We start from the raw sequence: 27034 nt of genomic DNA, 5'->3' as shown, positions 1-27034 counted from the left end.
CTTGTATTGGTGTGCCAATCTCCAGAGATAAAAGTATATTGTGGATGTATAGCATCGTTGAGAGCTATCCTCTCTATTAAGTCAGTTCTTTTATCAAGGTCCTGGTGACCTGATTCAAATACTCAAGGGCATGCTATTGGTCTGAAACAAAAGCATGTGCATCATGTGGGTCCCCAGCAACAGTGTTGAAGAACATTATATTGTATAAGAGAGCCCAAGGTCTTACTTTATCAAAAACGTCATACAAAAGCCACATCCTCACACAATATTATCAGTCAGACATATCAGTCAATGAATATCACTCGATGTGCTTTACAATAGAATGGACACCATAGAACACTGTAAAAATATGCTGGAATGCTTAACACTCATCCTCTTCTCTCTCTCTCTGTTTTCTCTCTTTATCTCACAGATGTACTGTGGACAGCAAGGTATCGCGAGTGGCTTGGCTCAATCGCACCACCATTCTTTATGCGGGCACTGACAAGTGGTCTCTGGACCCTCGCGTTGTCCGAATGGACAACACACCCGTGACAGAGTACAGCATAAAGATCCAGAACGTGAATGTACACGATGAGGGGCCCTACGTGTGCTCCATCCTCATGAGCAACAAACCCAAATCGTCCAAAGTGCATCTCATTGTTCAAGGTACTGCACTTTTTCTTCAGTCAGATTTAGCCCATTTTCCATAGTTCTCTTGGGGTTTGCGATTAGAGTTTAGTCAAATTGTCATCTAGACTTACAGGGTTGATTGATATCACTGTCTTTGCATGGTAGTCTGACTTTAGTGTTGAATTTACAGATGCAATATTTCAAACTCGTGGCTGTGATCGTTTTGACTTAACCGGTGGGGAGGTATGGTAGATAAAGAGAAGAAAAACCTTTGCCAGGATGATGTAATTAACTGGAACTCGCCAAACGTGACTCCCTTAGATTAATTGGGATTTAATCTAGGTTTAATTTCAGATCGTTGATAGATATTGATTTGGGGGCACAGCAAGTTGGATAACCATGGCCCAGTTTCAGAGCAAGGGCTTGCTAAATCAGCTGTCGATACCTGGACTTTTGTTATCATTTACAGTGAAATCAATTTCCCTCACGCTCAGTTTCCAAAAACAATTAGCACCACTGCCCTTTGTCGGATTTTGAGGTACAGATCTTGTAGACACACTCATTTAACATTGAATTAAAACTGAACAAGATTAACTAACAATGAGAGGATCTTGCATTTACAAAGGGACCAACGCTACAACAGACAATAGTATGCAATCATAAAACAACTGATAACTGCTGGACTAGACATAATTTGGCAATAGCTATTTCTTGCTCAAGAGTCACCAAGGATTGTTTATTGTCCTGTTTGGAAATGCAACATTTTGCTAAGAAAACAATGTACTATCTGTTATTCATTAAACTTTTGAATTTAGCTCTGACACTAATTACAGGAAACATTTATAAAATAATAGCCAGTGCATTTTTTTTGAAAATATTAGATGCTCCCTAATTAGCAGTGGCGTGCAGATTAAAACAATTGTTCAGTCTGTAAACCCAGAACAAATTAGTGTACTTAAATTGTGTTTTCAAACTGTAATTAACAGATCATTGAGGAGAATGTCAGCTACACTGTATGATTACTCTTCATAATGTATCATTAATATATTATTGTTGTTTATTTTTGAAGTTTGATTTACAGATTGATTTAATGCTACCTTATTATATTTTCACACTTCACTATCAGATTGTAAAGGTGCTTGTTTTCAGATAAAGAAAACGGAGTGGCTGCGGATCCGACATTTTCTCTGACCTTTTTCTAAAGGTCCCAAACTTTCTGCACATGTCCGGATCACTTACTGCGCATGTCTTTATTATCTACTTTGCGCAGAGTCTCTGCTTTACTCATAGAGAATATGCTATTCTGGCGAATGGTGCTTGTTTAATAAAGTAAGATCAATGCTGAATCAGTGTCTGCAAGATCATCATGATAGTAGCCTGTTCTACATACAGTGCCTTCAGAAAGTATTCACACCCCTTGACATTTTCAAGATGTTTACAAATTAATTTTTTTAAGTTATCTGAGATGTCTTAAGTCAATAAGTATTCAACCCCTTTGTTATGGCAAGCCTAAATCAGTTCAGGGGTAGAAATGTGATTAAGAAGTCACATAATAAGTTGCATGGACTCACTCTGTGTTCAATAATAGTGTTTAACATCATGTTTGAATGACTACCTCATCTCTGTACCACACACATACAATTGTCTGTAAGGTCCCTCAGTCGAGCAGTGAATTTCAAACACAAGATTTAACCACACAGACCAGGGAGAATTTCCAATGTCTCGCAAAGCAGGACACCTATTGGTAGATGGGTAAAATAAAACACAGGCGTTGAATATCCCTTTGAGCATGGTGAATTTATTAATTACACTTTGGATGGTGTATCAATACACCCAGTCAATACAAAGATACAGGTGTTTGTCGTGTAATCAGACATGTCTATACGTGAGTAAAATAACTACCAACGATGTATCTTTATGAAGGCAAATGTATTGCTAACTTGACGTTGCTTCACATTACAAGCCACGTGTGTGTGTGTGTGTGTGTGTGTGTGTGAGAGAGAGAGAGAGAGAGAGAGAGAGACCCTCATAAACCCCTACATTCCCACAGGCCCTCATTAGCATATGGCCAATCAGGATGCAATATGCAAATAACACCATAGTGTCCTTCCTAACTCAGTTGCAGGAGAGGAAGGAAACCGCTCAGGGATTTCACCATGAGGTCAATGGTGACTTTAAAACAGTTACAGAGTTTAATGACTGTGATGTGTGAAAACAGAGGATGGATCATCAACATTGTAGTTACTCCACAATACTAACCTAAATCACAGAGTGAACAGAAGGAAGCCTGTACAGAATAAAACATATGCCAAAACATGCATCCTGTTTGCAACAAGGTAATACTGCAAAATATTTGACAAAATCAATGAACTCTTTGTCCTGAATACAAAATGTTATGTTTGTGGAAAATCAAATACAACACATTACTGAGTACCCCTCTCCATAGTTTCACGTATGGTGGTGGCTGCATCATGTTATGGGTATGCTTGTAACCGTTTTTCAGTATAAAAAAATAAACAGAATGGAGCTAAGCACAGACAATCCTAGAGGGAAACCTGGTTCACTCTGCTTTCCACCAGACGCTGGGAGATGAATTCACATTTCAGCAGGATAATACCCAAAAACACAAGGCCAAATACACACTGGAGTTGCTTACCATGAATACAGTGAATGTTCCTGAGTGGCCGAGTTTGACTTAAATATTCTTGAAAATCTATGACAAGACCTGAAAATTGTTGTCTAGCAATGATCAACAACAAATTTAACAGAGCTTGAAGAATTTTGAAAATAATAATGGGCAAATGTTGCACAATCCAGGTGTGGAAAGCAATCTCTTACCCAGACTTACTCAGAAAGACACTGCCAAAGGTGTTTCTACAAAGTATTGACTCAGATGTGTGAATACTTATGTAAATGAGACATTTCTGTATTTCATTTTCAATACATTTGCAAAAATGTCTAAAAACATGTTTTCACTTTGTCATTATGGGGTATTGTCTATAGATGGGTGAGAAAAAAAATCAATAACATTAGAACCACAAACGGCCACTGATGTTTGATTTTGTAAATTAAAAAAAATAGGCCAAAAGCTACGTCCTACTCCTTCCCTGACTTTTCCTAAATGTTTGTATTTTACATTGCTCATTTGTCCGATTTTTGAAATCACAATCAGAAAAGTATTTAGAGCCTTTTTCTTCTTTTTTCCCATACCTATTCCCAACTTAACCCGCCAAAATGATGCGATATGGGACATTGGTACCTAGCCTGGTGCTACTGCGTCTCTCTCCTCACTGAATGAATGACAAATGGATGAATGGGTGATAATCGTGCACTTTACTTCACAATTTAATTTAAATTAGGCCTAACTGAATGATGAGGGTGAAGAGGTTGATTTAATTTAGGAAGTCAATATTGATGAGTTTGTGTTATGCCTATATATCAGTGTTGACACTCATGTTTATAGCAAATAATTTGACTGTGCTCCATGTGCGTTGATATCATTCTCTTTTAAGTTTTACTTTGTAAAAAGAAGCTGTTATGGGACCGTTTTAATTACTATAACTCTATTACTAGTTCAATGTATTGTAAGGGAAACTAAAACATGCTTACATGTTACAGTACGCCTTTAGAATAATGCAAAACATATCCTTGACTCTATCCGAGTTGATGAGGGAAGGGAAGCAAACGATGCCAGCCCACTGAATGAATGACAAATGGATGAATGTGTGATAATTGTGCACGTTACTTACAATTTAAATTAGGCCTAACTGAATGATGAAGAGGTTGATTTAATTTACAACAATAGTGTAATGATGAGTTTTGTTATGCCTATATTTATCAGTGTTGGTGCTCGTGTTAATAATTTCACTGTGCGCCTTGTGGGTTGATACCATTCTCTTTTACGTTTTACTTTGTAAAAATAATCTGTTACGGGACTGTTTTATTTACTAACTCTTTTACTAATCATATTTATTTTAAGGGAAATTAATATGTTGCAGTAAGCCTTTAGAATAATATAAAACATATCCTTGATTCTATCCAAGTTGATGAGCGGGAAATAAACTATTTCAGTCAGCTTGCACATCGAAACAACACATAAACTATACCAAAGTTGTAATTGACAGATGCAGGGAAAGGAGCATCACTTTATCAAATCCTCCTTCAGAGTCACATGGAGGTAAAATGTTTCTATATAGTATCAGAAGCAGCATATTCTGCAGCTTGTATGGCACTTACCTTTGTCTAATAACTCAACATTCAAGAGGTGGCACTTTATTTCCAAATGTCACTTTTCCAAGAATATCTGTGCTGCCCATGTGTTCAGCACATGACCACTCACCCGGCGGCATTGCTCTGGGTACTAAGCAAATACTAGTAACATAATAAACGTTAAGTATGCTATTCTGTTTTTTTTTTAAAACATTTTCTTATTTCCACAATGTTTCTTTAGACCTGCCAAAAATGAAATTATAATAGACATCTTTGTGATGGACTTCAACTTCAACTTTCAACTTTAATTTTTACTTATAGCCTAGAGTAACATAAACTAAAGAAAATGCTGTAATGTTCTTTGAAATAATAGTTATTTAGTATTCTAATGTTCCCTAAGCTTTTTATAAACACAGCCAAATTATTATTATTCTAATAGCATATATGAAATGTATTTATTAGACCTTTAGAATGTTTGTGTCATTGGCTTGAAGTATCGAAAATTCAGCTTTAGGCCTACGTTTTTCACTAGGACTTGTAGAACTATACAAAACATATAATTGATTCTATCTAAACAAATAACTGTTGTTGTTATATTTTTACATGGATATATTTCCACAAATATTTATTCAGGAAATTCATGCTTTACAATTGTTGATGCGTTGTTACAATTGTTATCAAGCGTTGGTGCTTATGTTTGGGCACCTTGCGGGTTGATATGCATCTGATGCTAAAGGGAAAACCCGGCAACGTTCTCAACGTTCTCTATCGGGTACTTATAGGCTGAAAGACCAGGCAGTTCTAATGTTAATCCATTTTGAATTCAGGCTTTAACAAAACAAAATATGGAATAAGTCAAGGGGGATGAATACTTTCTGAAGGCACTAACAGAACTGAATATAATAGCATAGTATAACGTTACTCTAAGACAAAAACGCCACCACGTTTTTCTCTCATGTGGCCAAAATTCAACAGCGCACACTGCTGGGCAAAATACACAGGTCGGCTATGTTACAGTTGAACCGAATCTGCTCTAAAATTAACTCACTGTACATCATTCAAAACAACACTTTAGGTTATTTTGAATCAACACTGTATAACTCAAGACGATCTAAATGCATATCCCCATGAAACTGATTGAGAACAAATGGTTGGAAGGCTGCATGGATGTTTGACCAGGAAGAAAGGTCCTGAAAGGTTGGTTCCGCAGCCACTGCCTAAAGAAAAATAACTCTCACACAAGGAATCAGCTTTCCCAACTGCTGTGTTTTCTGATGGCAGACTTTCGCCTATACTTTATATGTGTCCTAAATGTGACCCTCTCAGATACTGCACAACTCTTAAGTTGGTGGGTACAACATGGCTGATCTTGTCGGGGGGCTCTTATTGTATGAACCAAAGAGACTTCAATGGAGAGCAGCGCTCTGAGGAACGCTATGTGAGAGCAAAGGTGACTCATGGGTGCCAGGACATTTTAGGGTTTGTGTTTAGCCATGAAATGCTTCACAGATGGGTTTTTATCACATTTCTCTCCGCACCACCTTCTCTGACATCCTGCCTATTTATACACCACAGGGAAGAGGTAAGAGTAGGATTGTTCTTGTCTCTCATAATTACTGTATATATAGATCTTATGCTGAGTTAATTTAAAACATGTTTTTCTGCAAATGGGTGTTTTAACCAACTTTTAAACCACTGTTGGTAAAGACTATTTTGGATTATGATCTGCTTGGATATTGCTGTAATGTCAGTGCTACATCTATTTTGGTTGAGAATGACGCCAACTGGAAAACCATATCTTTGCGAAAACCTGCATGCACTTCCAGAAACATCCATCTGTGATATCGATCAGAAGTAATTCAATAGGGTATAAGTAACAAAGGAGAATGTACAGGAGCCCCAGACAGAAACCTGAAACTTGGATTTAACCTCAAACTTTTAATTTTGTAGAAAACACAAAGAAGTATTGTAACAAGGCTTAATACTTACAAAGGGGACCAAGGTTGTTATTATTGCAGAGGCGGCATTTGACTACAATTATCTCTCAACAATTTAAACCTGAGAGAAGTGAGAGAATCACAGTTTGTATTCACAAGATAACAATGCCACTTTCAAAGAAAAGACAGACTTTATAGGAAGCCCTGGCAAATCCTAACATTCACTTGTGTTTCTTAGTAAGATTTCATAGCTGTAATCTTCACCCATGCTTCTCAACCTGGAACCTCTGATATGCAAGTTATTATCTCTTGAGGAATTCTTAGTCATTCTACACTGAATAAAAATATAAACGTAATGTATAAAGTGTTGGTCCCATGTTTCATGAGCTGAAACAAAAGATCCCAGGAATGTTCCATACACACAAAAAGCTTATTTCTCTCAGATGTTGTTCACAAATGTGTTTACATCCCTGTTAGTGAGCATTTCTCCTTTGCCAAGATAATCCATCCACCTGACAGGTGTGGCATATCAAGAAGCTGATTAAACAGCATGATCATCACACAGGTGCACCTTGCGCTGGGGACAATAAAAGGCCACTCTAAAATGTTTTGAGGGAGCGTGCAATTGGCATGCTGACTGCAGAAACATCCACCAGAGCTGTAGCCAGATAATTGAATGTTCTCTACCATAAGTCACCTCCAACGTTGTTTTAGACATGTGGCAGTACAACTGCAGACCATGTGTAAGCACAGGACATCCACATCCTGCTTCTTCACCTGCGGGATCATCTGAGACCAGTCATCCGGACAGCTGATGAAACTGTGGCTTTGCACAACTGAAGAATTTCTGCATAAACTGTCAGAAACCATCTCAGGGAAGCTCATCTGCGTGCTCAAATCAAATCAAAGTTTATTTGTCACGTGCGCTGAATACAACAGGTGTAGACCTTACAGTGAAACGCTTACTTACAGGCTCTAACCAATAGTGCAAAAAAGTATTAGGTGAACAATAGGTAGGTAAAGAAATAAAACAACAGTAAAAAGACAGGCTATATACAGTAGCGAGTCTGTAGAAGTAGTGAGGCTACATACAGACACCGGTTAGTCAGGCTGATTGACGTAGTATTTACATGGAGATATGGTTAAAGTGACTATGCATATATGATGAACAGAGAGTAGCAGTAGCGTAAAAGAGGGGTTGGTGGGTGGTGGGTGGGACACAATGCAGATAGCCCGGTTAGCCAATGTGCGGGAGCACTGGTTGGTCGGCCCAATTGAGGTAGTATGTACATAATGTATAGTTAAGGTGACTATGCATATATGATACACAGAGAGTAGCAGCAGCGTAAAAAGAGGGGTTGGGGGGGGGGGGGGCACACAATGCAAATAGTCCGGGTAGCCATTTGATTACCTGTTCAGGAGTCTTATGGCTTGGGGGTAAAAACTGAAGCCTTTTTGTTCTAGACTTGGCACTCCGGTACCGCTTGCAATGCGGTAGTAGAGAGAACAGTCTATGACTGGGGTGGCTGGGGTCTTTGACAATTTTTAGGGCCTTCCTCTGACCGCCTGGTGTAGAGGTCCTGGATGGCAGGCAGCTTAGCCCCAGTGATGTACTGGGCCAAACGCACTACCCTCTGTAGTGCCTTGCGGTCAGAGGCCGAGCAATTGCCGTACCAGGCAGTGATGCAACCAGTCAGGATGCTCTTGATGTTGCAGCTGTAGAACCTTTTGAGGATCTCAGAACCCATGCCAAATCGTTTTAGTTTCCTGAGGGGGAATAGGCTTTCTTCACGACGAATAGGCTCTCTTCACGACTGTCTTGGTGTGTTTGGACCATTCTAGTTTGTTGTTGATGTGGACACCAAGGAACTTGAAGCTCTCAACCTGCTCCACTACAGCCCCGTCGATGAGAATGGGGCCATGCTCAGTCCTCCTTTTCCTGTAGTCCACAATAATCTCCTTAGTCTTGGTTATGTTGAGGGATAGGTTGTTATTCTGGCACCACCCGGCCAGGTCTCTGATCTCCTCCCTATAGGCTGTCTCGTCACTGAGCTGAAGTCAATGAATAGCATTCTCACATGTGTTCCTTTTGTCCAGGTGGGAAAGGGCAGTGTGGAGTGCAATAGAGACTGCATCATCTGTGAATCTGTTTGGGCGGTATGCAAATTGGGTGGGTCTAGGGTTTCTGGGATAATGGTGTTGATGTGAGCCATTACCAACCTTTCAAAGCACTTCAGGCTATGGACGTGAGTGCTACGGGTCTGTAGTCATTTAGGCAGGTTGCCTTTGTGTTCTTGGGCACAGGGACTATGGTGGTCTGCTTGAAACCTGTTGGTATTACAGACTCAATCAGGGTTATGTGGGACGCAAGCGTCCCACCCCTGGTACACCCTATCAACAACAGGTGAAATATCAAGAGCGCCAAATTTGAAAACAATTAAATGTCATAATTCAAATTTCTCAAACATAGAACTATCTTACACCCTTTGAAAGATAAACATCTCCTTAATCTAACCACGTTGTCCGATTTCAAAAAGGCTTTACGGCGAAAGCATAAAGTTTGATTATGTTAGGAGAGTACATTGACAATAGCTGTGTGTAATGTTTTGTCAATTCAAAGACAGGCGTCACCAAAAGCAGAAAACCAGCTAAAATTATGCACTAACCTTTGACAATCTCCATCAGATGACACTCCTAGGACATTATGTTAGACAATACATGCATTTTTTGTTCTATCAAGTTCATATTTATATCCAAAAACAGCGTTTTACTATGGCGTTGATGTTGAGGAAATCGTTTCCCTCCAATAACCGCCAGTCAATCAGCACGACAAATTAAATAATTACTATTCGAAAACATTGGTAAAATATTATATTGTCATTCAAAGAATTATAGATTTACATCTCTTGAACGCAACCGGATTGCCAGATTTAAAAATAACCTTACTGGGAAATCACACTTTGCAATAATCTGAGCACTGCGCCCAGAAAAAATACGCTTTGCGATACAGACTAACCGCCATGTTGGAGAGATCTAAAATCGAAAATACTATGTAAATAATCCATTACCTTTGATTCTCTTCATCAGATGTCACTTCCAGGAATCCCAGGTCCATAACAAATGTAGTTTTGTTCGAAAAAGCTCATAATTTATGTCCAAAAAGCTCCGTGTTGTTAGCACATGATCTATGCCCGCCGGACTTCTCTTCATGAACGATTGGGGAAAAAATATTTACGTTCGTTCAAACATGTCAAACGTTGTATAGCATAAATCATTAGTGCCTTTTTTAACCAGAACATGAATAATATTCAAGGCGGACGATTGCATTCTCTTTTAAAACGTATTGGAACGAGAGTACCCAACATGAACTCGCGCGCCAGAGTCTAATCGGCCACCACCGTTCCAAAGCTCTTGTTCGGTCAGATCTCACAGTATAAGACTCAAAACACTTTGTAAAGACTGGTGACATCTAGTGGAAGCCATAGGAAGTGCTCAACAATTAATAAGCCCCTGTGTGTTTCAATGGCATAGGCTTAAAGGTAATTCAACACATCAGGTATCCACTTCCTGTCAGAATTTGTCTCAGGGTTTTGACTGCCATATGAGTTCTGTTATACTTACAGACACCATTCAAACAGTTTTAGAAAATTCAGAGTGTTTTCTATCCAAACCTGAACAGTAATATGCATATTCTAGCTTCTGAGTTGGTGTAGGAGGCAGTTAAAAATGGGCACATATTTTTTTCAAAATTCTCAATACTGCCCCCTAGCCCCAACATGTTAACTCGTCTGGTAGGCTCGTGTCACTGGGCAGCTCGCGGCTGTGCTTCCCTTTGTAGTCTGTAATAGTTTGCAAGCCCTGCCACATAAGACGAGCGTCGAAGCCGGTGTGTTATGATTCAATCTTCGCCCTGTATTGACGCCTTGCCTGTTTGATGGTTCATCGCAAGGCATAACAGGATTTCTTGTAAGCTTCCGGGTTAGAGTCCCACACCTTGAAAGCGGCAGCTCTACCCTTTAGCTCAGTGCGAATGTTACCTGTAATCCATGACTTCTGGTTGGGGTATGTACGTACAGTCACTGTGGGGACGACGTCCTCGATGCACTTATTGATAAATCCAGTGACTGATGTGGTGATCTCCTCAATGCCATCGGAAGAATCCCGGAACATATTCCAGTCTGTGATAGCAAAACAGTCCTGTAGTTTAGCCTCTATGGGCTAGGTGGGACGCTTGCGTCCCACCTACTCAACAGCCAGTGTAATCCCGTGGCGCGTTATTCAAATTCCTCAAAAATGCAAAACCTTCAATTTTTCAAACATATGACTATTTTACACCATTTTAAAGATAAGACTCTCGTTAATCTAACCACACTGTCCGATTTCAAAAAGGCTTTACAACGAAAGCAAAACATTAGATTATGTCAGCAGAGTACCCAGACAGAAATAATCAGACACCCATTTTTCAAGCTAGCATATAATGTCACATAAACCCAAACCACAGCTAAATGTAGCACTAACCTTTGATGATCTTCATCAGATGACAACCCTAGGACATTATGTTATACAATACATGCATGTTTTGTTCAATCAAGTTCATATTTATTTAAAAAACCAGCTTTTTACATTAGCATGTGACTAGCATGTGACTAGCATTCCCACCGAACACTGCCGGTGAATTTACAAAATTACTCACGATAAACGTTCACAAAAAGCATAACAATTATTTTAAGAATTATAGATACAGAACTCCTCTATGCACTCGATATGTCCGATTTTAAAATAGCTTTTCGGTGAAAGCACATTTTGCAATATTCTCAGTAGATAGCCCGGCATCACAGGGCTAGCTATTTAGACACCCAGCAAGTTTAGCACTCATCAAAGTCAGATTTACTATAAGAAAAATGTTATTACCTTTGTTGTCTTCGTCAGAATGCACTCCCAGGACTTCTACTTCAATAACAAATGTTGGTTTGGTCCAAAATAATCCATCGTTATATCCAAACAGCGGCGTTTTGTTCGTGCGTTCTAGACACTATCCTAAAGGGTAAATAAGGGTGGCGAGCATGGCGCAATTCGTGACAAAAGAATTCTAAATATTCCATTACCGTACTTCGAAGCATGTCAACCGCTGTTTAAAATCAATTTTTATGCCATTTTTCTCATAAAAAAGCGATAATATTCCGACCGGGAATCTGCGTTTAGATAAACAGACAAAGGAAAAGAAAGCATTCGGTCGAAGCGGGCACGCGCCTAAGTCCATAGTACTCTGAGTGGCCACTTGCCAAAAGCGATAAAGTGTTTCAGCTAGAGCCTGCCTCGATATCGTTCAACTTTTTCCCGGGCTCTGAGACCCTATGGAAGACGTAGGAAGTGTCACGTTATTGCACAGATCCTGAGTCTTCAATAAAAAGAGCCAAGATGAAACACTACTTCTCAGACAGGCCACTTCCTGCTTGAAATCTTCTCAGGTTTTGGCCTGCCATAGGAGTTCTGTTATACTCACAGACACCATTCAAACAGTTTTAGAAACTTTAGGGTGTTTTCTATCCAAAGCCAATAATTATATGCATATTCTAGTTACTGGGCAGGAGTAGTAACCAGATTAAATCGGGTACGTTTTTATCCAGCCGTGTCAATACTGCCCCCTAGCCCTAACAGGTTAGCATCTGCTTCATCTGACCACTTTTTTTATAGACCGAGTCACTGGTGCTTCCTGCTTTAATTTTTGCTTGTAAGCAGGAATCAGGAGGATAGAGTTGTGGTCAGATTTACCAAATGGAGGGCGAGGGAGAGCTTTGCACACATTTCTGTGTGTAGAGTACAGGTGATCTAGAATTTGTTTCCCTCTGGTTGCACATTTAACATGTTGATGGAAATTTGGTAGAACTGATTTAAATTTCCCTGCATTAAAGTCTCCGGCCCCTAGGAGCGCCGCCTCTGGGTGAGTGGTTTCCTGTTTGCTTATTTCCTTATACAGCTGACTGAGTGCGGTCTTAGTGCCAGCATCTGTCTGTGGTGATAAATAAACAGCCCCGAAAAGTATAGCTGAAAACTCTCTAGGCAAGTAATGTGGCCTGCAATTTATCACAATATACTCTACTTCAGGCGAGCAAAATCTAGAGACTTCCTCACCAGTGTCTTGACCTGATTGCAGTTCGGCGTCATAACTGAATTCAGTGGGCAAATGCTCACCTTCGATGGCCACTGGCACACTGGAGAAGTGTGCTCTTCATGCATGAATCCTGGTTTTAACTGTACCGGGCAGATGGCAGATAGCGTGTATGGCATTGTGTGGGTGTGCGTTTGCTGATGTCAACGTTGTGAACAGAGTGCCACATGGTGGTGGTGGGGTTATGGTATGGGCAGGCATAAGCTAAGGACAACGAACACAATTGCATTTTCTCGATTGCAATTTGAATGCACAGAGACACTGTACCATGACGAGATCCTGAGGCTCATTGTTGTGCCATTCACCCGCCACCATCACCTCATGTTTGAGCATGATAATGCACGGCCCCATGTCGCAAGGATCTGTACACAATTCCTGGAAGCTGAAAATGTCCCAGTTTTCCATGGTCTGCATACTCACCAGACATGTCACCCATTGAAAATGTTTGGGATGCTCTGGATTGACGTGTAAGACAGCATGTTCCAGTTCCCGCAAATATCCAGCAACTTCACACAGCTTTTGAAGAGGAGTGGGACAACATTTTACAGGCTACAATCAACAGCCTGATCAACTCTATGTGAAGGAGATATGTCACGCTGCATGAGGCTAATGGTAGTCACACTAGATACTGATTGGTTATCACGTTTCAGGTAAGACCCAAATACAGACTGTGTTGAAGTAACAATGTTTATTACAGCAACAGGGGCAGGCAAACAACAGGTCAAGGCAGGCAGGGGTCGATAATTCAGAGTAGTGGCAAAGGCACAGGACGGCAGCCAGGCCCAGGGTCAGGTCAGGCAGAGGTCAGTAATCCAGAGTAGGGGCAAAGGCACAGGACGGCATGCAACAGGAGACAAAGGGCTGTGAGACATGGGTTTACATCTAGACACATGACAAGTAGGAAGTATACAGAGGATACGGGGCAACAGAGGACGAACAGCAGAGGGGCTAATGACTCTGGAGCATGGGGAAAAGGTCTCGGCTTTTGGGGGTGTAGCCGCAGGGCTATAGCGGCGTGCCAGCGCACCCGGCTTAACATCCTTGGGTACCGGTCAGTTTTGCGGAAGCGAAGTGGCCTGGGCCTTACTGAACTTCTCCCGGAGGTCCTAGTACTCCACGGGAATGGCAGAGAGGTTCTGGGCAATTTCCAAGCCCCCAGGAAGACCTCTCGGGGCAGGCAGAGCTGATTTCAGGCAATGAGCATGGCAGAACGGGCTCCAGCCCACGATGGCACCAGTAGACCAGTCAATCGAGGGATTGTGTTGCTGCAGCCAAGAGAATCCTATTACCACAGATACCTGTGGAGACTCAAATAGCAGGAATTGGAGCGTCTCGCTGTGGTTCCCCGACACACGTAGGTTGATGGGGGTGGTATGGTAGGTGACCCGGCCTGTAGAGCGCCTGTCCAGCGCTCTAACATTCATGGGAATGGAGAAGGGTTGTGTAGGGATGCCCAGCTCGGACGCCACAGTAACGTCCATAAGACTCATAATCGGCCTCCGAGTCGATGAGTATCTGGAGAGACTTGGACTGGTCGCCCCACCGCAGGGTGGCATGGAGAGGGGGGCGAGTAGGGGGAGAAGCAAAATTATCCTTAAGACCCACCAGAGTACTCATTCCTATCAATGAGCTAGGTCTTTTGAAGGGACAGGTAGACACATAATGACTGGCAGTACCGCAATACAGTACCCATGGGATAATGGGGAAGATGGGCGACACCTAGAGGAGGGTGGAGACGAGCACAAGGACAGGTGAAACAGATCAGGGCGTGACATTGGTTTTCTGATCTACACCCATACTTTTTGTTTAAGGTATCTGTGACCAACAGATGCATATCGGTATTCGCAGTCATGTGAAATCCATAGATTAGGGCCTAATGAATTCATTTCAATTGACTGTTTTCCTTATATGAACTGTAACTCAGTAAAATCTTTGAAGTTGTTGCATGTTGCGTTTATATTTTTGTTCAGTGTAACTTGTTTCTCAGCCCTGATCTCACATTGTGAGGTGTAACTTCTCTGTGGATTTTTAAAATTGAGTATGTTTACATGCACACTAATAATTAGATATTAAACATCAGTAGTAGTCATGGTACAGGTAGACATATGGCAGTAGGACTAGTATGGCAATAGTCATGTAAACACCTTACTCTGCGTTAGAGGTCTTCACGAATCCACCTGTACCCGAATACTCAAGACCCGATCTGGGACCAGAGCGGATCCAGAATTCTAAATAATGTTACGGGTCTGGGTCGGATCTGATATGATTGTCACAGGTCTCGGGTATGTGTAATTATAACTGATTTGTCTGGCAGGCCCATACAGATCCGAACGTGACTGCAGCAGCGAGAGAGAGAAAGAAATGAGCTATCTTATCTAACTTCTCCCGGTTTGATGCCGTCCAGGACTGGTACTACGTAATCATATTTGATGATAAATAATCTAGCTATAGCAGCTATTACTCTACTACAGCGCGAGTCGGCTTGGTTGGTTACTGTCCATCCCCTGCCTGCCAGAGTGGCACCTCTCCCTCCTCTCACACTTTATCAGCTCTGGTTAATAAATTATCTTAAAACATTACTTTTCTGCTGCTTCCCTCACTTGGATCGTACCGGGTCTGGATCCTACTGGGTCGATTCGGGAACGGGTCTAGTTGTCCTCGGGTATGTCCGGAGAGGGTAGAACGTTTATTTTGATTGGGGATTTTCTGAATTTATTAAAGTCCCATCAGGAAGCCTGATTTCAGTTGTGTTCATGAAAACAGGATTATTAGTGAAATCATTCTTCTTTCAAAACATGTAAACGTTTAATCAAAGTTTATATTAATATGACTACTCACAATAGTAATTTTATTGTGTGCATGTAACCATAGTTATTATGAAGTGTATTTTATAAAGTCATAAAATGGATGACATAAAACCACAGAAGATTATTAAAGGGCACACCTCAGGAATTTCATCAACAAAAAGCAATTTTACAAAGGCATGTATGCCTACTACAATAAGCATCGTATTGCACATTACAAGGTATTTCATTCTACCCTTACATTGAAAGATGCTGAACCATGCATATTTCATACTGAGACACTCTCCATACCTGATCCAGTTGTCTGATAGCCTCTTTCAAAGGAAACCCAATGAACTCTCACTAGCAACCTCCTACGCCAGACTCAGACTTGCAGTGCTGCAAACCAGTATGAAAGAAGAACACTTCATGTGCTTGTAGATGTTTCAGAAATGCGAAAATGCATGAGCAAATGTTGTTTAATTTATTGCTTTAAGACAAACTTCTACACATCGTGGAGGCCCAAACATCAACATGATATACATCAACATGGTCGATGCAACTTAATAGCCAGAAGTCCATGATCTCCCCAAGGATTTAGCTCACTTAGCTAATGGAACATTTCAGCCTTAGTGCACTCACTGCAGTTTGGGTTGGGAGAGGGATACATTGGAGTTCCTCAGAACTGGCACCAGGAAGCTACCTTTATGGCAGGAGAGCAAAACATCAGAAAGTCTATGGGGACAGTACTGCTCTAGTCGTCCTTCTGGCCCCTGCAGGCCCTCCCCTCTACCACCTCCAATGAAATGGAGATTCATGTTAACCTGCACAGAGGGAAGGCCTCCAGAGGTAAACATCAATCAGCCAAGTGACCTTGTCCACTGATAACCCCAGGAATAAGGCACCTGTAAAGCTAAAGATGAGCCAACCACATTCATGACACAAATCACATTTCATTTTATTGGTCACATACACATATTTAGCCGATGTTATTGTGGGTGTAGTGAAATGCTTGTGTTCCTAGCTCCAACAGTGCAGTAATATCTAACAATACACACAAATCTAAAAAGTAAAAGAATGTAATTAAGAAATATAGAAATATTCGGACAAGCAATGTCGGAATCCTGAGTATAAATAAATATGTACACTACCATTCAAAAGTTTGGGGTTACTTAGAAATGTCCTTGTTTTTGAAAGAAAAGCACATTTTTGTCCATTAAAATAACATCAAATTGATTAGAAATACAGGTTAGACATTGTTAATGTTGTAAATTACTATTGTAGCTGGAAATTGCTGATTTTTAATGGAATATCTACATAGGCGTACAGAGTCCCATTATCAGCAACCATCACTCCTGTGTTCCAATTGCACATTGTGTTAGCTAATCCAAGTTTATCATTTTAAAAGGCTAATTGATCATTAGAAAACCCTTTTGCAATTATGTTAGCACAGCTGAAAACTTTTGTTCTAATTAAAGAACAGTAAAACTGGCCTTCTTTAGACTAGTTGAGTATCTGGAGCATCAGCATTTGTGGGTTCTATTACATGCTCAAAATGACCAGAAACAAAGGACTTTCTTCTGAAACTCGTCTATTCTTGTTCTGAGAAATGAAGGCGAGAAATTGCCAAGAAACTGAAGATCTCGTACAACGCTGTGTACTACTCCCTTCACAGAGCAGCGCAAAGGCTCTAACCAGAATAGAAAGAGGAAACTGAGCAAGAGGACAAGTACATTAGAGTGTCTAGTTTGAGAAACAGACTCCTCACAAGTCCTCAACTGGCAGCTTTATTAAATAGTACCCGCAAAACACCAGTCTCAACGTCAACAGTGAAGAGGTGACTCCGGGATGCTGGCCTTCTAGGCAGAGTTGCAAAGAAAAAGCCATATTTCAGACTGGCCAATAAAAAGAAAAGATTAATATGGGCAAAAGAACACAGACAGTGGACAGAGGAACTCTGCCTAGAAGGCCAGCATCCCGGAGTCGCCGCTTCACTGTTGACGTTGAGACTGGTGTTTTGCGGGTACTATTTAATGAAAAAAAAATGTGTGGGCAGAACTGAAAAAGTGTGTGCGAGCAAGGAGGCCTATACAAACCTACTCAGTTACACCAGCTCTGTCAGGAGGAATGGGCCAAAATTCACCCAACTTATTGTGGGATGCTGGTGGAAGGCTACCTGAAACGTTTGACCCAAGTTACACAATTTGAAGGCAATGCTACCAAATACTATTTGAGTGTAGGTACACTTCTGACCCGCTGGGAATGTGATGAAAGAAGTAAAAGCTGAAATAAATCATTCTCTCTACTATTATTCTGAAATTTCACATTCTTAAAATAAAGTGGTGATCCTAACTGACCTAAGACAGGGATTTGTTTACTCGGATTAAATGTCAGGAATTGTGAAAAACTGTGTTTAAATGTATTTGGCTAAGGTGTATGTAAACTTCCGACTTCAACTGTGTGTATATATATATATGTGTGTGTGTGTGTGTGTGTGTGTGTGTGTGTGTGTGTGTGTGTGTGTGTGTGTGTGTGTGTGTGTGTGTGTGTGTGTGTGTGTGTGTGTGTGTGTGAAGGGATATATAGACAATATGGACAGTACATGGATAGAATATGTAGTATATCTGAAGAATAGTATATATACAGCAACCATTAAATAGAATAGGCATTGACTAGAATACAGTACATAAAGCATAACCAGGCCAAATAGTTCAATCTTGGTTCCATTAGACCAGAGAATCTTGTTTCTCATGGTCTGAGAGTCTTTAGGTGCCACTTGGCAAGCTCCAAGCAGCCTGGCATGTGTCTTTTACTGAGGAGTGGCTTCCGTCTGGTCACTCTACCATAAAGGCCTGATTGGTGGAGTGCTGCAGAGATGTTTGTCCTTCTGGAAGGTTCTCCCATATTTACAGAGGAACTCTAGAGCTCTGTCAGAGTGACCATCGGGTTCTTGGTCACCTCCCTGACCAAGAACCTTTTCCCCCAATTCCTCAGTTTGGCCGTGCGGCCAGCTCTGGGAAGAGTCTTGGAGTTTCTACACTTCTTCCTTTTAACAATGATAGAAGCTACTGTATTCTTGGGGACCTTCAATGCTGCAGAAATGTTTTGATACCCTTCCCCAAATCTGTGCCTCGAAACAATCCTGTCTCGGAGCTCTACGGACAATTCCCTCGACCTCAGGGCTTGGTTTTTGCTGTGACATGCACTGTCAACTTTGGGACCATATATAGACCGCTGTGTGCCTTTCCAAATCATGTCCAATCAATTGAATTTACCACAGGTGGACTCCAATCAAGTTTTAGTGGTCACTATTTAACAGTCTGATGGCCTTGAGATAGAAGCTGTTTTTCAGTCTCTCAGTCCCAGCTTTTATTCACGTGTACTGACCTCGCCTTCTCAATGGTAGCAGGGTGAACAGGCCGTGGCTTGGGTGGCTGAGGTCCTTGATAATCATCTTGGCCTTCCTGGGTGAACAGGGAGTACAGAAGGGGGCTGAGCACGCACTCTTGTGGGGCCCCTGTGTTGAGGATCGGCATAGTGGAGGTGTTGTTGCCCATCAGGAAGTCCAGGACTTCCTGACGGGGTCTGAATCCAGGATAGGATTCAGACCCAGTGCCCCGAGCTTAATGATGAGCTTGGAGGGTACTATGGTGTTGAACACTACCAAAATGAATATGTTATCTGAAGCTCGTTGCTGCATATCTTATTCAGTCTACTTCCAGTACTAGAGTTGAAGTAAGTGGAAAATATGTGAGGTGGCAGTCAACCACTACTGCTATAAATTTGAGTGCATTCCAATTCTCAAAATGGGGAATTCACAAAATCCGAATGGAATACTGCCGAAACTAGTACATTCCTATGCTACTATCAGCTATGTGATGGGAAAACAAGTACAGCCATTTTGTTCTACTCATTGACATTCAATTGGAAAATGTATTTATTTGCTTGCAATAGAAAAATTAGCAACATTAAAAACTACTTCTATTACTAATTCAACTCATGATGGATTGTAAAAACGGACATTTTAGCACCCTGTAGTTGGGTAGGGGAATGAAAACATAATATTTGAAAAGTTATTGGAGAAAAAGCATCACTCTGAGACCCTACGTGTTGTTGATTGAGTTGGAAATGTGCGTGGCCACATCTCCGACTGCCTTTTTACTCTCTGTCCCAGTTAGTTTGAGATTCAATAGAACAATCAATCCTAGCTAAGGCAAATCACAAGTGATAGAACCAAATAATGTGCAAAATGTAAATTAGTTAAGTCTCCTTTTGATTGTGGTCCCTTAAGATATTTATTGATTTCTAGTGGGAATTAAGATATTTATTAAGGGGATTATTAAAATGAAATGCAATCATCTGAAGATGATTATCAATGGTTGTTTGATTTCATTAACACTGTGTACACAACTGGAATTTTTCCCAGGTTCTATGGTTTATAAAACATGCGCACGCTACAGGCCTATTTCACTAATGACTGCCGACCCTAAACTCATGGTAATAGCAGCTTGAAAATTTGACTGAGTTGTGGTGTGATCCCACGCAGAGACAGGCCAGGTTTGTTTGGCTATAAATAACCCTGCTTGGTACCATGGGATGTACTGCCGTCACACTAGTGCAGACAGTGAGTCGGACGTAAGAGGAAAGAGTGCAGGGGACAGGGTTCAGGACAGGTGCTAGAGGTAATAAGGTTGGCTGGCCATATGCCTAATAGGATGCCATGTGAATAATTTAGAACACTTCACAGATCTAATCTCCCTCTAACACACTGGGATAACTGACATTGGTATTTTTTCAAGCGTCTGTGCTACGATAGAAAGGCAGATTTACGCCACACCTAAAAGGTAGTTGACATCACAATCCATACTAATAAAATGGGACTGCCATTTAAGTATATTTTGTTTAATATGAGTGATTTCTCATGTTTTGTTAAGTGATGAATAAGCGATACAGAGCTAGTGCATTTTGGGAATTTTTATTGAAATGTGTCTATGAAGTTGTGCAATGTACATCTGCTGTCTTATTTAGTATGCGTGGTATTAGTCTGCTGTTTGGTTTAATAGTGACGAATAAGTGATACAGTGCATTTTGGGAATAAATTTGTTTTATATTGAATTTTTAGCTATGAGGTTGTTTGAGCTCAAATTTGTTTAATCTCAAATCATGTTTTCATAGGTATTAACATGTGCTGCCTAGTTAAAACTTGAGAGAGTACTCAGAAGCATGTATTTCAGTCAATTGATTTGAATATCCCAGTTTATGGATTGTTTTTGAAGTGTAGGTTAGACTTCAAACACCAGAGAACATAAGCTTTCCTTTTAATTCATAACTCTTGAATACTGCATGAAGGATATCAATAGAAGCAGGTTCTGAAGAATTGAAACAATTGATCATGTGAATACTTTTTGTGTGCTTTTTATCATGCTTAGTAACAAAGTGTGGAACTCTTTGAAGACATGAAACAAGAGATGCATTTAATATCAACTTGGCTAACAGAGAGAAAACAAAGTCATTATCCTCAGCAGACTTTCTAACTGTGTTCTAAGAGACACAACCAAGCAATCAAATCTCTGCCTTCTTAATAACAATGGGGTAGTCGTTAGGAGTTGGATCATTAGCTCAGTAGCAACAAATGCAATTTGTGAGCAGTAGACATCAATAGGTACTAAGGGCTAAATTCAATCAAATCCACATTGGCATATTTACCCAGTAGCGTGCAAATGTACTTTTCCATTCCTTTTTTTGTAATATTTTATTTAACTTTTGTTTTAAACAATTAAAAAACATACATGGACAAAAACAACAAACAACTTAAAGTGTACATACATTTCCACAAACATGAATGACATCACACTTGCTCAGACCCACATGTTCACACTGTATCCACACCCAATGTTGTTTCTAATACTTGTAAGATTCTACCCCATATGACTTCAAATTGTGTTATGTTGTTTCTGTCTGTGGCCAGATTTTTTTCCAATATTTAAATAATAAAGTATTTGATTCTTCCATTGGAGTATCATTTTACTTCCAGTATTTAAGTAGTAGCTTCTTCAATATAAGTGACGGAAAGAGTATTGTCCAACCCATTGGGTATCTTACCGCACCCCCATATGCCATGTCTTGAAATAGGCAGATAGACGGATTAAAAGTAAACTTACATCGTAAAACTTTTGAGAGACAGCTTACTAACTCTGCCCATAACTTTTGGACTTTATATCACTCGCGGAAGACATGAATGATTGAGTCATTGTACTTTTCCATTCCTTCCATCAGGAAATGAAATGGCGGAATGGTTCTGGGTACAGTGAAAATTCTAAGGAGACTTCAGTTTTCACAGGAAGTAGTAATAGTAGTGTAAAATAAAGATACCGCAATGTACAGTATTTCTGTGACAGGTTTGATTAAATACTGGCCTTGGGCAACATAGAGTACTAATTAGCTTTGCCAGGCGTTGTTTCCATCTTTGTATTCCCAGCTCCTTTCCACACAAATGCATGATTTTCTGAAAACTGAAAGCATTTATCTGTAAGGAGAGTCTTATAGTACACTACATTATTCTTCCATTTTATTTGACAGTACTGTAACACAGGTTAGACCTGATTAAGCCCATAGCATACATTTATTTTCACTAAAGTTTATGAAGAGAATATCTTACTGGCACCTTCTAGCTGTTTGTTCTCTAACTTAACATTTTAGTGGATTTTTTTACTTACAGTTAAAGTCGGAAGTTTACATACACCTTAGCCAAATACATTTAAACTCACTTTTTCACAATTCCTGACATTTAATCCCGGTAAAAATTCCCTATCTTAAGTCAGTTAGGCTTACCACTTGTTTTTAAATGCTAAGAATGTGAAATGTCAGAATAATAGTAGAGAGAATGATTTATTTCAGCTTTTATTTCTTTCATCACATTCCCAGTTGGTCAGAAGTTTACATACATTCAATTAGTATTTGGTAGCATTGCCTTTAAATTGTTTAACTTGGGTCAAACGTTTCAGGAAGCCTTCCACATGCTTCCCACAATAAGTTGGGTGAATTTTGGCCCATTCTTTTTTCACCTTTATTTATTTATTTTATTTAACCAGGTAGGCAAGTTGAGAACAAGTTCTCATTTACAATTCTTCCCGACAGAGCTGGTGTAACTGAGTCAGGTTTGTAGGCCTCCTTGCTTGCACATGCTTTTCAGTTCTGCCCACACAATTTCTATAGGATTGAGGTCAGGGCTTTGTGATGGCCCCTCCAATACCTTGACTTTATTGTCCTTTTGCCACAACTTTGAAAGTATGCTTGGGGTCATTGTTCATTTGAAAGACCCATTTGCGACCAAGCTTTAACTTCCTGACTGATGTCTTGAGATGTTGCTTCAATATATCCACATAATATTCCTCCCTCGTGATACCATCTATTTTGTGAAGTGCACCAGTCCCTCCTGCAGCAAAGCAACCCCAAAATATGATGCTGCCACCCCGGTTCTTCACGGTTGGGATGGTGTTCTTCGGCTTGCAAGCCTCGCCCTTTCTCCTCCAAACATAACAATGGTCAGCATGGCCAAACAGTTCTATTTTTGTTTCATCAGACCAGAGGACATTTCTCCAAAAAGTACGATCTTTGTCCTCATGTGCAGTTGCAAACCGTAGTCTGGCTTTTTTATAGCGATTTTGGAGCAGTGGCTTCTTCCATGCTGAGCGGCCTTTCAGGTTTTGTCAATATAGGACTCGTTTTACTATGGATATAGATACTTTTGTACCTGTTTCCTCCAGCATCTTCACAAGGTCCTTTGCTGTTGTTCTGGGATTGATTTGCACTTTTCACACCAAAGTACATTCATCTCTAGGAGACAGAATGCGTCTCCTTCTTGAGTGGTATGACAGCTTTGTGGTCCCATGGTGTTCATACTTGCATACTATTGTTTGTACAGATGAACGTGGTACCTTCAGGCGTTTGGAAATTGCTCCCAAGGATGAACCAGACTTGTGGAGGTCTACAATTTTTTTTCTGAGGTCTTGGCTGATTTCTTTTGATTTTTCCCATGATGTCAAGCAAAGAGACACTGAGTTTGAAGGTAGGCCTTGAAATACATCCACAGGTACACCTCCAATTGACTCAAATGACGTCAATTAGCCTATCATAAGCTTCTAAAGCCATGACATAATTTTCTGAAATTTTCCAAGCTGTTTAAAGACACTGTCAATTTAGTGTATGTAAACTTCTGACTCACTGGAATTATGATACAGTGAATTATAAGTGAAATAATCTGTCTGTAAACAATGGTTGGAAAGATTACTTGTGTCATGCACAAAGTAGATGTCCTAACCGACTTGCCAAAACTCCAGTTTGTTAACAAGAAATTTGTGGAGTGGTTGAAAAACGAGTTTTGATGACTCCAACCTAAGTGTATGTAAACTTCCGACTTCAACTATAGATAAGAGTATATAGCATAAAGATTTTCATATCTGACCAAAATTACATTGGCTTCCATTGCCTGTAAACCTGATTCGGTGAGTTATTTCAGACAACGCTAATCCTTTTAGCCTTCCTAACAGTTGTGGATTCTGGCAGTCTTTCCAGGCTGGCCTCGAAACGTATGCCATCTCCTGAGCAAAATGTCACTCACAATGTGGCGTGTCAGAGGGCAAGCATAATTCAATTCAATTATAAAGCCCTCTAAACAGACTACTGGATTATCCTCTATGGTTTCCTCAAGTGTAATGATGTGACTCTCTGTTTTTAGATTAGGCCCTAGCACTCTCTAGCATAAGGGGAGTCTAAAAGAGGAAGGATTGGCCTCTCAATTTAATGCACATTGGCGTAATAAGTGTTAGGACTCATTATTGGATGGAGAAGAGCCTCTAATCTAGTCCCTCAAACGCAAGTAATGAGGCATTTGAAATATTCTGGCGACATTAGGAGAATAGAAATTGGAGAGTCAGCTCCTAAGCTTTTTTCTTTGTAACACATTAAGAAGTGCTCTCTTCATTTTTTTTTCCTACCACAGGGAGTGGAGAGTCAATTTCTCACCTATTGAGTTCTACGGCTATTTGGCCTGCTTTGCGCTGCCTTCCCATACTCATTTACATAATGATATTAGCGCGGGTGTGAACCAGGAGCACATGCAAGGCTATTTTGCCAAGCTTTATTTTGGGCTTTTATCCAAAGGCAGAGATGCAAATTATGCATGTACATAATGTCTGATGCTTAATAAGTATCAGCTGCTCTAAGATTTTTCCTTAACATGTTACAGTAGTGACTGGGACTTTACTAAACCAACCATGGCCGGTTCTAGCTTTTTGGAGGCCCTAAGCCAAACATTTTAGTGGCCCCTTCATGATGGCAGAGCGAAAATGTTATCGAGTTAATTTCCTGCAATTCCACACCTTTTGCCATGGGGCTGAGAGAAACTTTGCAGTTTTGAAACGAATTAACTGCAATTCTACACATTTTGCCATGATTTATGCAATCTTAATATGGCATTTGAGTGAGAGTGACTAACAAACTCAAGTGGGGCCCGTGGAGGTCAGGGACACTGGGCACATGCCCTGCGTCAGTAATTCGACCATGATAACTAAGTTTAGACAGCTGGCAAAAAATGTTTTGCTGACATTGGCTAGTGCTGCAGACATTTCTTGTATATATACATTCAGAAAGTATTCAGACCGCTTGACTTTTTCCATATTTTGTTACCTTACAGCCTTATTCTAAAATGAATTAAATTAAACATTTTCCTCATCAATTTACACACAATACCCCATAATGAAGAAAAAATATATATATTTAAATATATTAAATGTATTATAAATAAAAAAACTGAAATACCTTATTTACATACAGTAAGTATTCAGACCCTTTGCTATGAGACTTGAAATTGAGCTGAGTAGCATCCTGTTTACATTGATCATCCTTAAAATGTTTCTACAACTTGATTGGAGTCTACCTGTGGTAAATTAAATTGATTGGACATGATTTGGAAAGGCACACACCTGTCTACATAAGGTCCCGCAGTTGACAGTACATGTTAGAGCAAAAACCAAGCCATGAGGTCAAAGGAATTGTCCGTAGAGCTCCGAGACAGGATTGTGTTAAGGCACAGACCTGGGAAGGGTACCAAAACATTTCTGCTGCATTGAAGGTCCCCAAGAACACAGTGGCTTCCATCATTCTTAAATGGAAGGAGTTTGGAACCACCAAGCCTCTTTCTAGAGCTGGCCGCCCGGCCAAACTGAGCAATCGGGGGAGAAGGGCATTGGTCAGGGAGGTGACCAAGAACCCGATGGCCACTCTGACAGAGCTCTAGAGTTCCTCTGTGAAGATGGGAGAACCTTCCAGAAGGACAACCATCTCTGCAGCACTCCACCAATCAGGCCTTTATGGTAGAGTGGCCAGACAGAAACCACTCCTCAGTAAAAGGTGCATGACAGCCTGCTTGGAGTTTGCCAAAAGGCCCCTAAAGGACTCCAGGTAGAGGGACAGATGAATGGAGCAAAGTACAGAGAGATGCTTCATAAAAACCTGCTCCAGAGCACTCAGGACTTCAGACTGGGGTGAAGATTCACCTTCCAACAGGATAACGACTCTAAGCACACAGCTAAGTCAACGCAGGAGTTGTTTCGGGACACGTCTCTGAATGTCCTTGAGTGGCCCATCCAGAGCCTGGACTTGAACCCGATCGAACATCTCTGGAGAGACCTGAAAATAGCTGTGCAGCGACGCTCCTCATCCGACCTGACAGAGCTTGAGAGGATCTGCAGAGAAGAATGGGAGAAACTCCCAAATACAGGTGTGCCAAGCTTGTAGCGTCATACCCAAGAAGACTCGAGGCTGTAATCTCTGTCAAAGGTGCTTCAACAAAGTACTGAGTAAAGGGTCTGAATACTTATGTAAATGTGATCTTTATACATTTGCAAAAATGTCTAAAAAGGTGTTTTTGCTTTGTTATTATGGGGTATTGTGTGTAGATTAATGAGAAAAAAAAACATTTATTCAATTTTAGAATAAGGCTGTAACGTAACAAAATGTGGAAAAAGTCAAAGTCAAATATATATATATATATATATATATATATATATATATATATATACTTATTTATTTTCTGGGGGAGGGGGCTTTGCGTCTGCAGGAGCCTAAGTGGTCTCTTATGTCGCTTATGCCTGAAACCGGCCATGAAACCAACCTTATTTACATATTTTCCATCCATATCCATGTCACAATGCCAAAGATTTCCCCCAATCAAAATGAACTCAAAGAAGTCTATTGCGGTTTAAAACATTTTTTTTGTGTGTGTGTGAGCTTATGATGTTCTATCTGCAAAAATATAATTCTGA

General features: G+C 40.5%; 1 protein-coding gene across 2 annotated transcripts in view; it reads left to right on the top strand.

Moving 5' to 3' along the window:
• Positions 1-27034, top strand: part of LOC106567659 (opioid-binding protein/cell adhesion molecule) — a 469819-nt gene that overhangs the window by 330195 nt on the left and 112590 nt on the right. For both annotated transcript variants that reach the window (XM_045693500.2, XM_045693499.2), the window contains one exon: positions 413-648. In XM_045693500.2, the coding sequence (XP_045549456.1) occupies positions 413-648 (236 nt within the window). The remainder of the gene's footprint in view (positions 1-412; positions 649-27034) is intronic.

This window comes from Salmo salar, chromosome 13 (assembly GCF_965601325.2).
Source record: "Salmo salar chromosome 13, fSalSal1, whole genome shotgun sequence".
Classification (NCBI taxonomy): Eukaryota; Metazoa; Chordata; class Actinopteri; order Salmoniformes; family Salmonidae; genus Salmo; species Salmo salar.
This window is presented reverse-complemented; position numbering and strand designations above follow the sequence as displayed.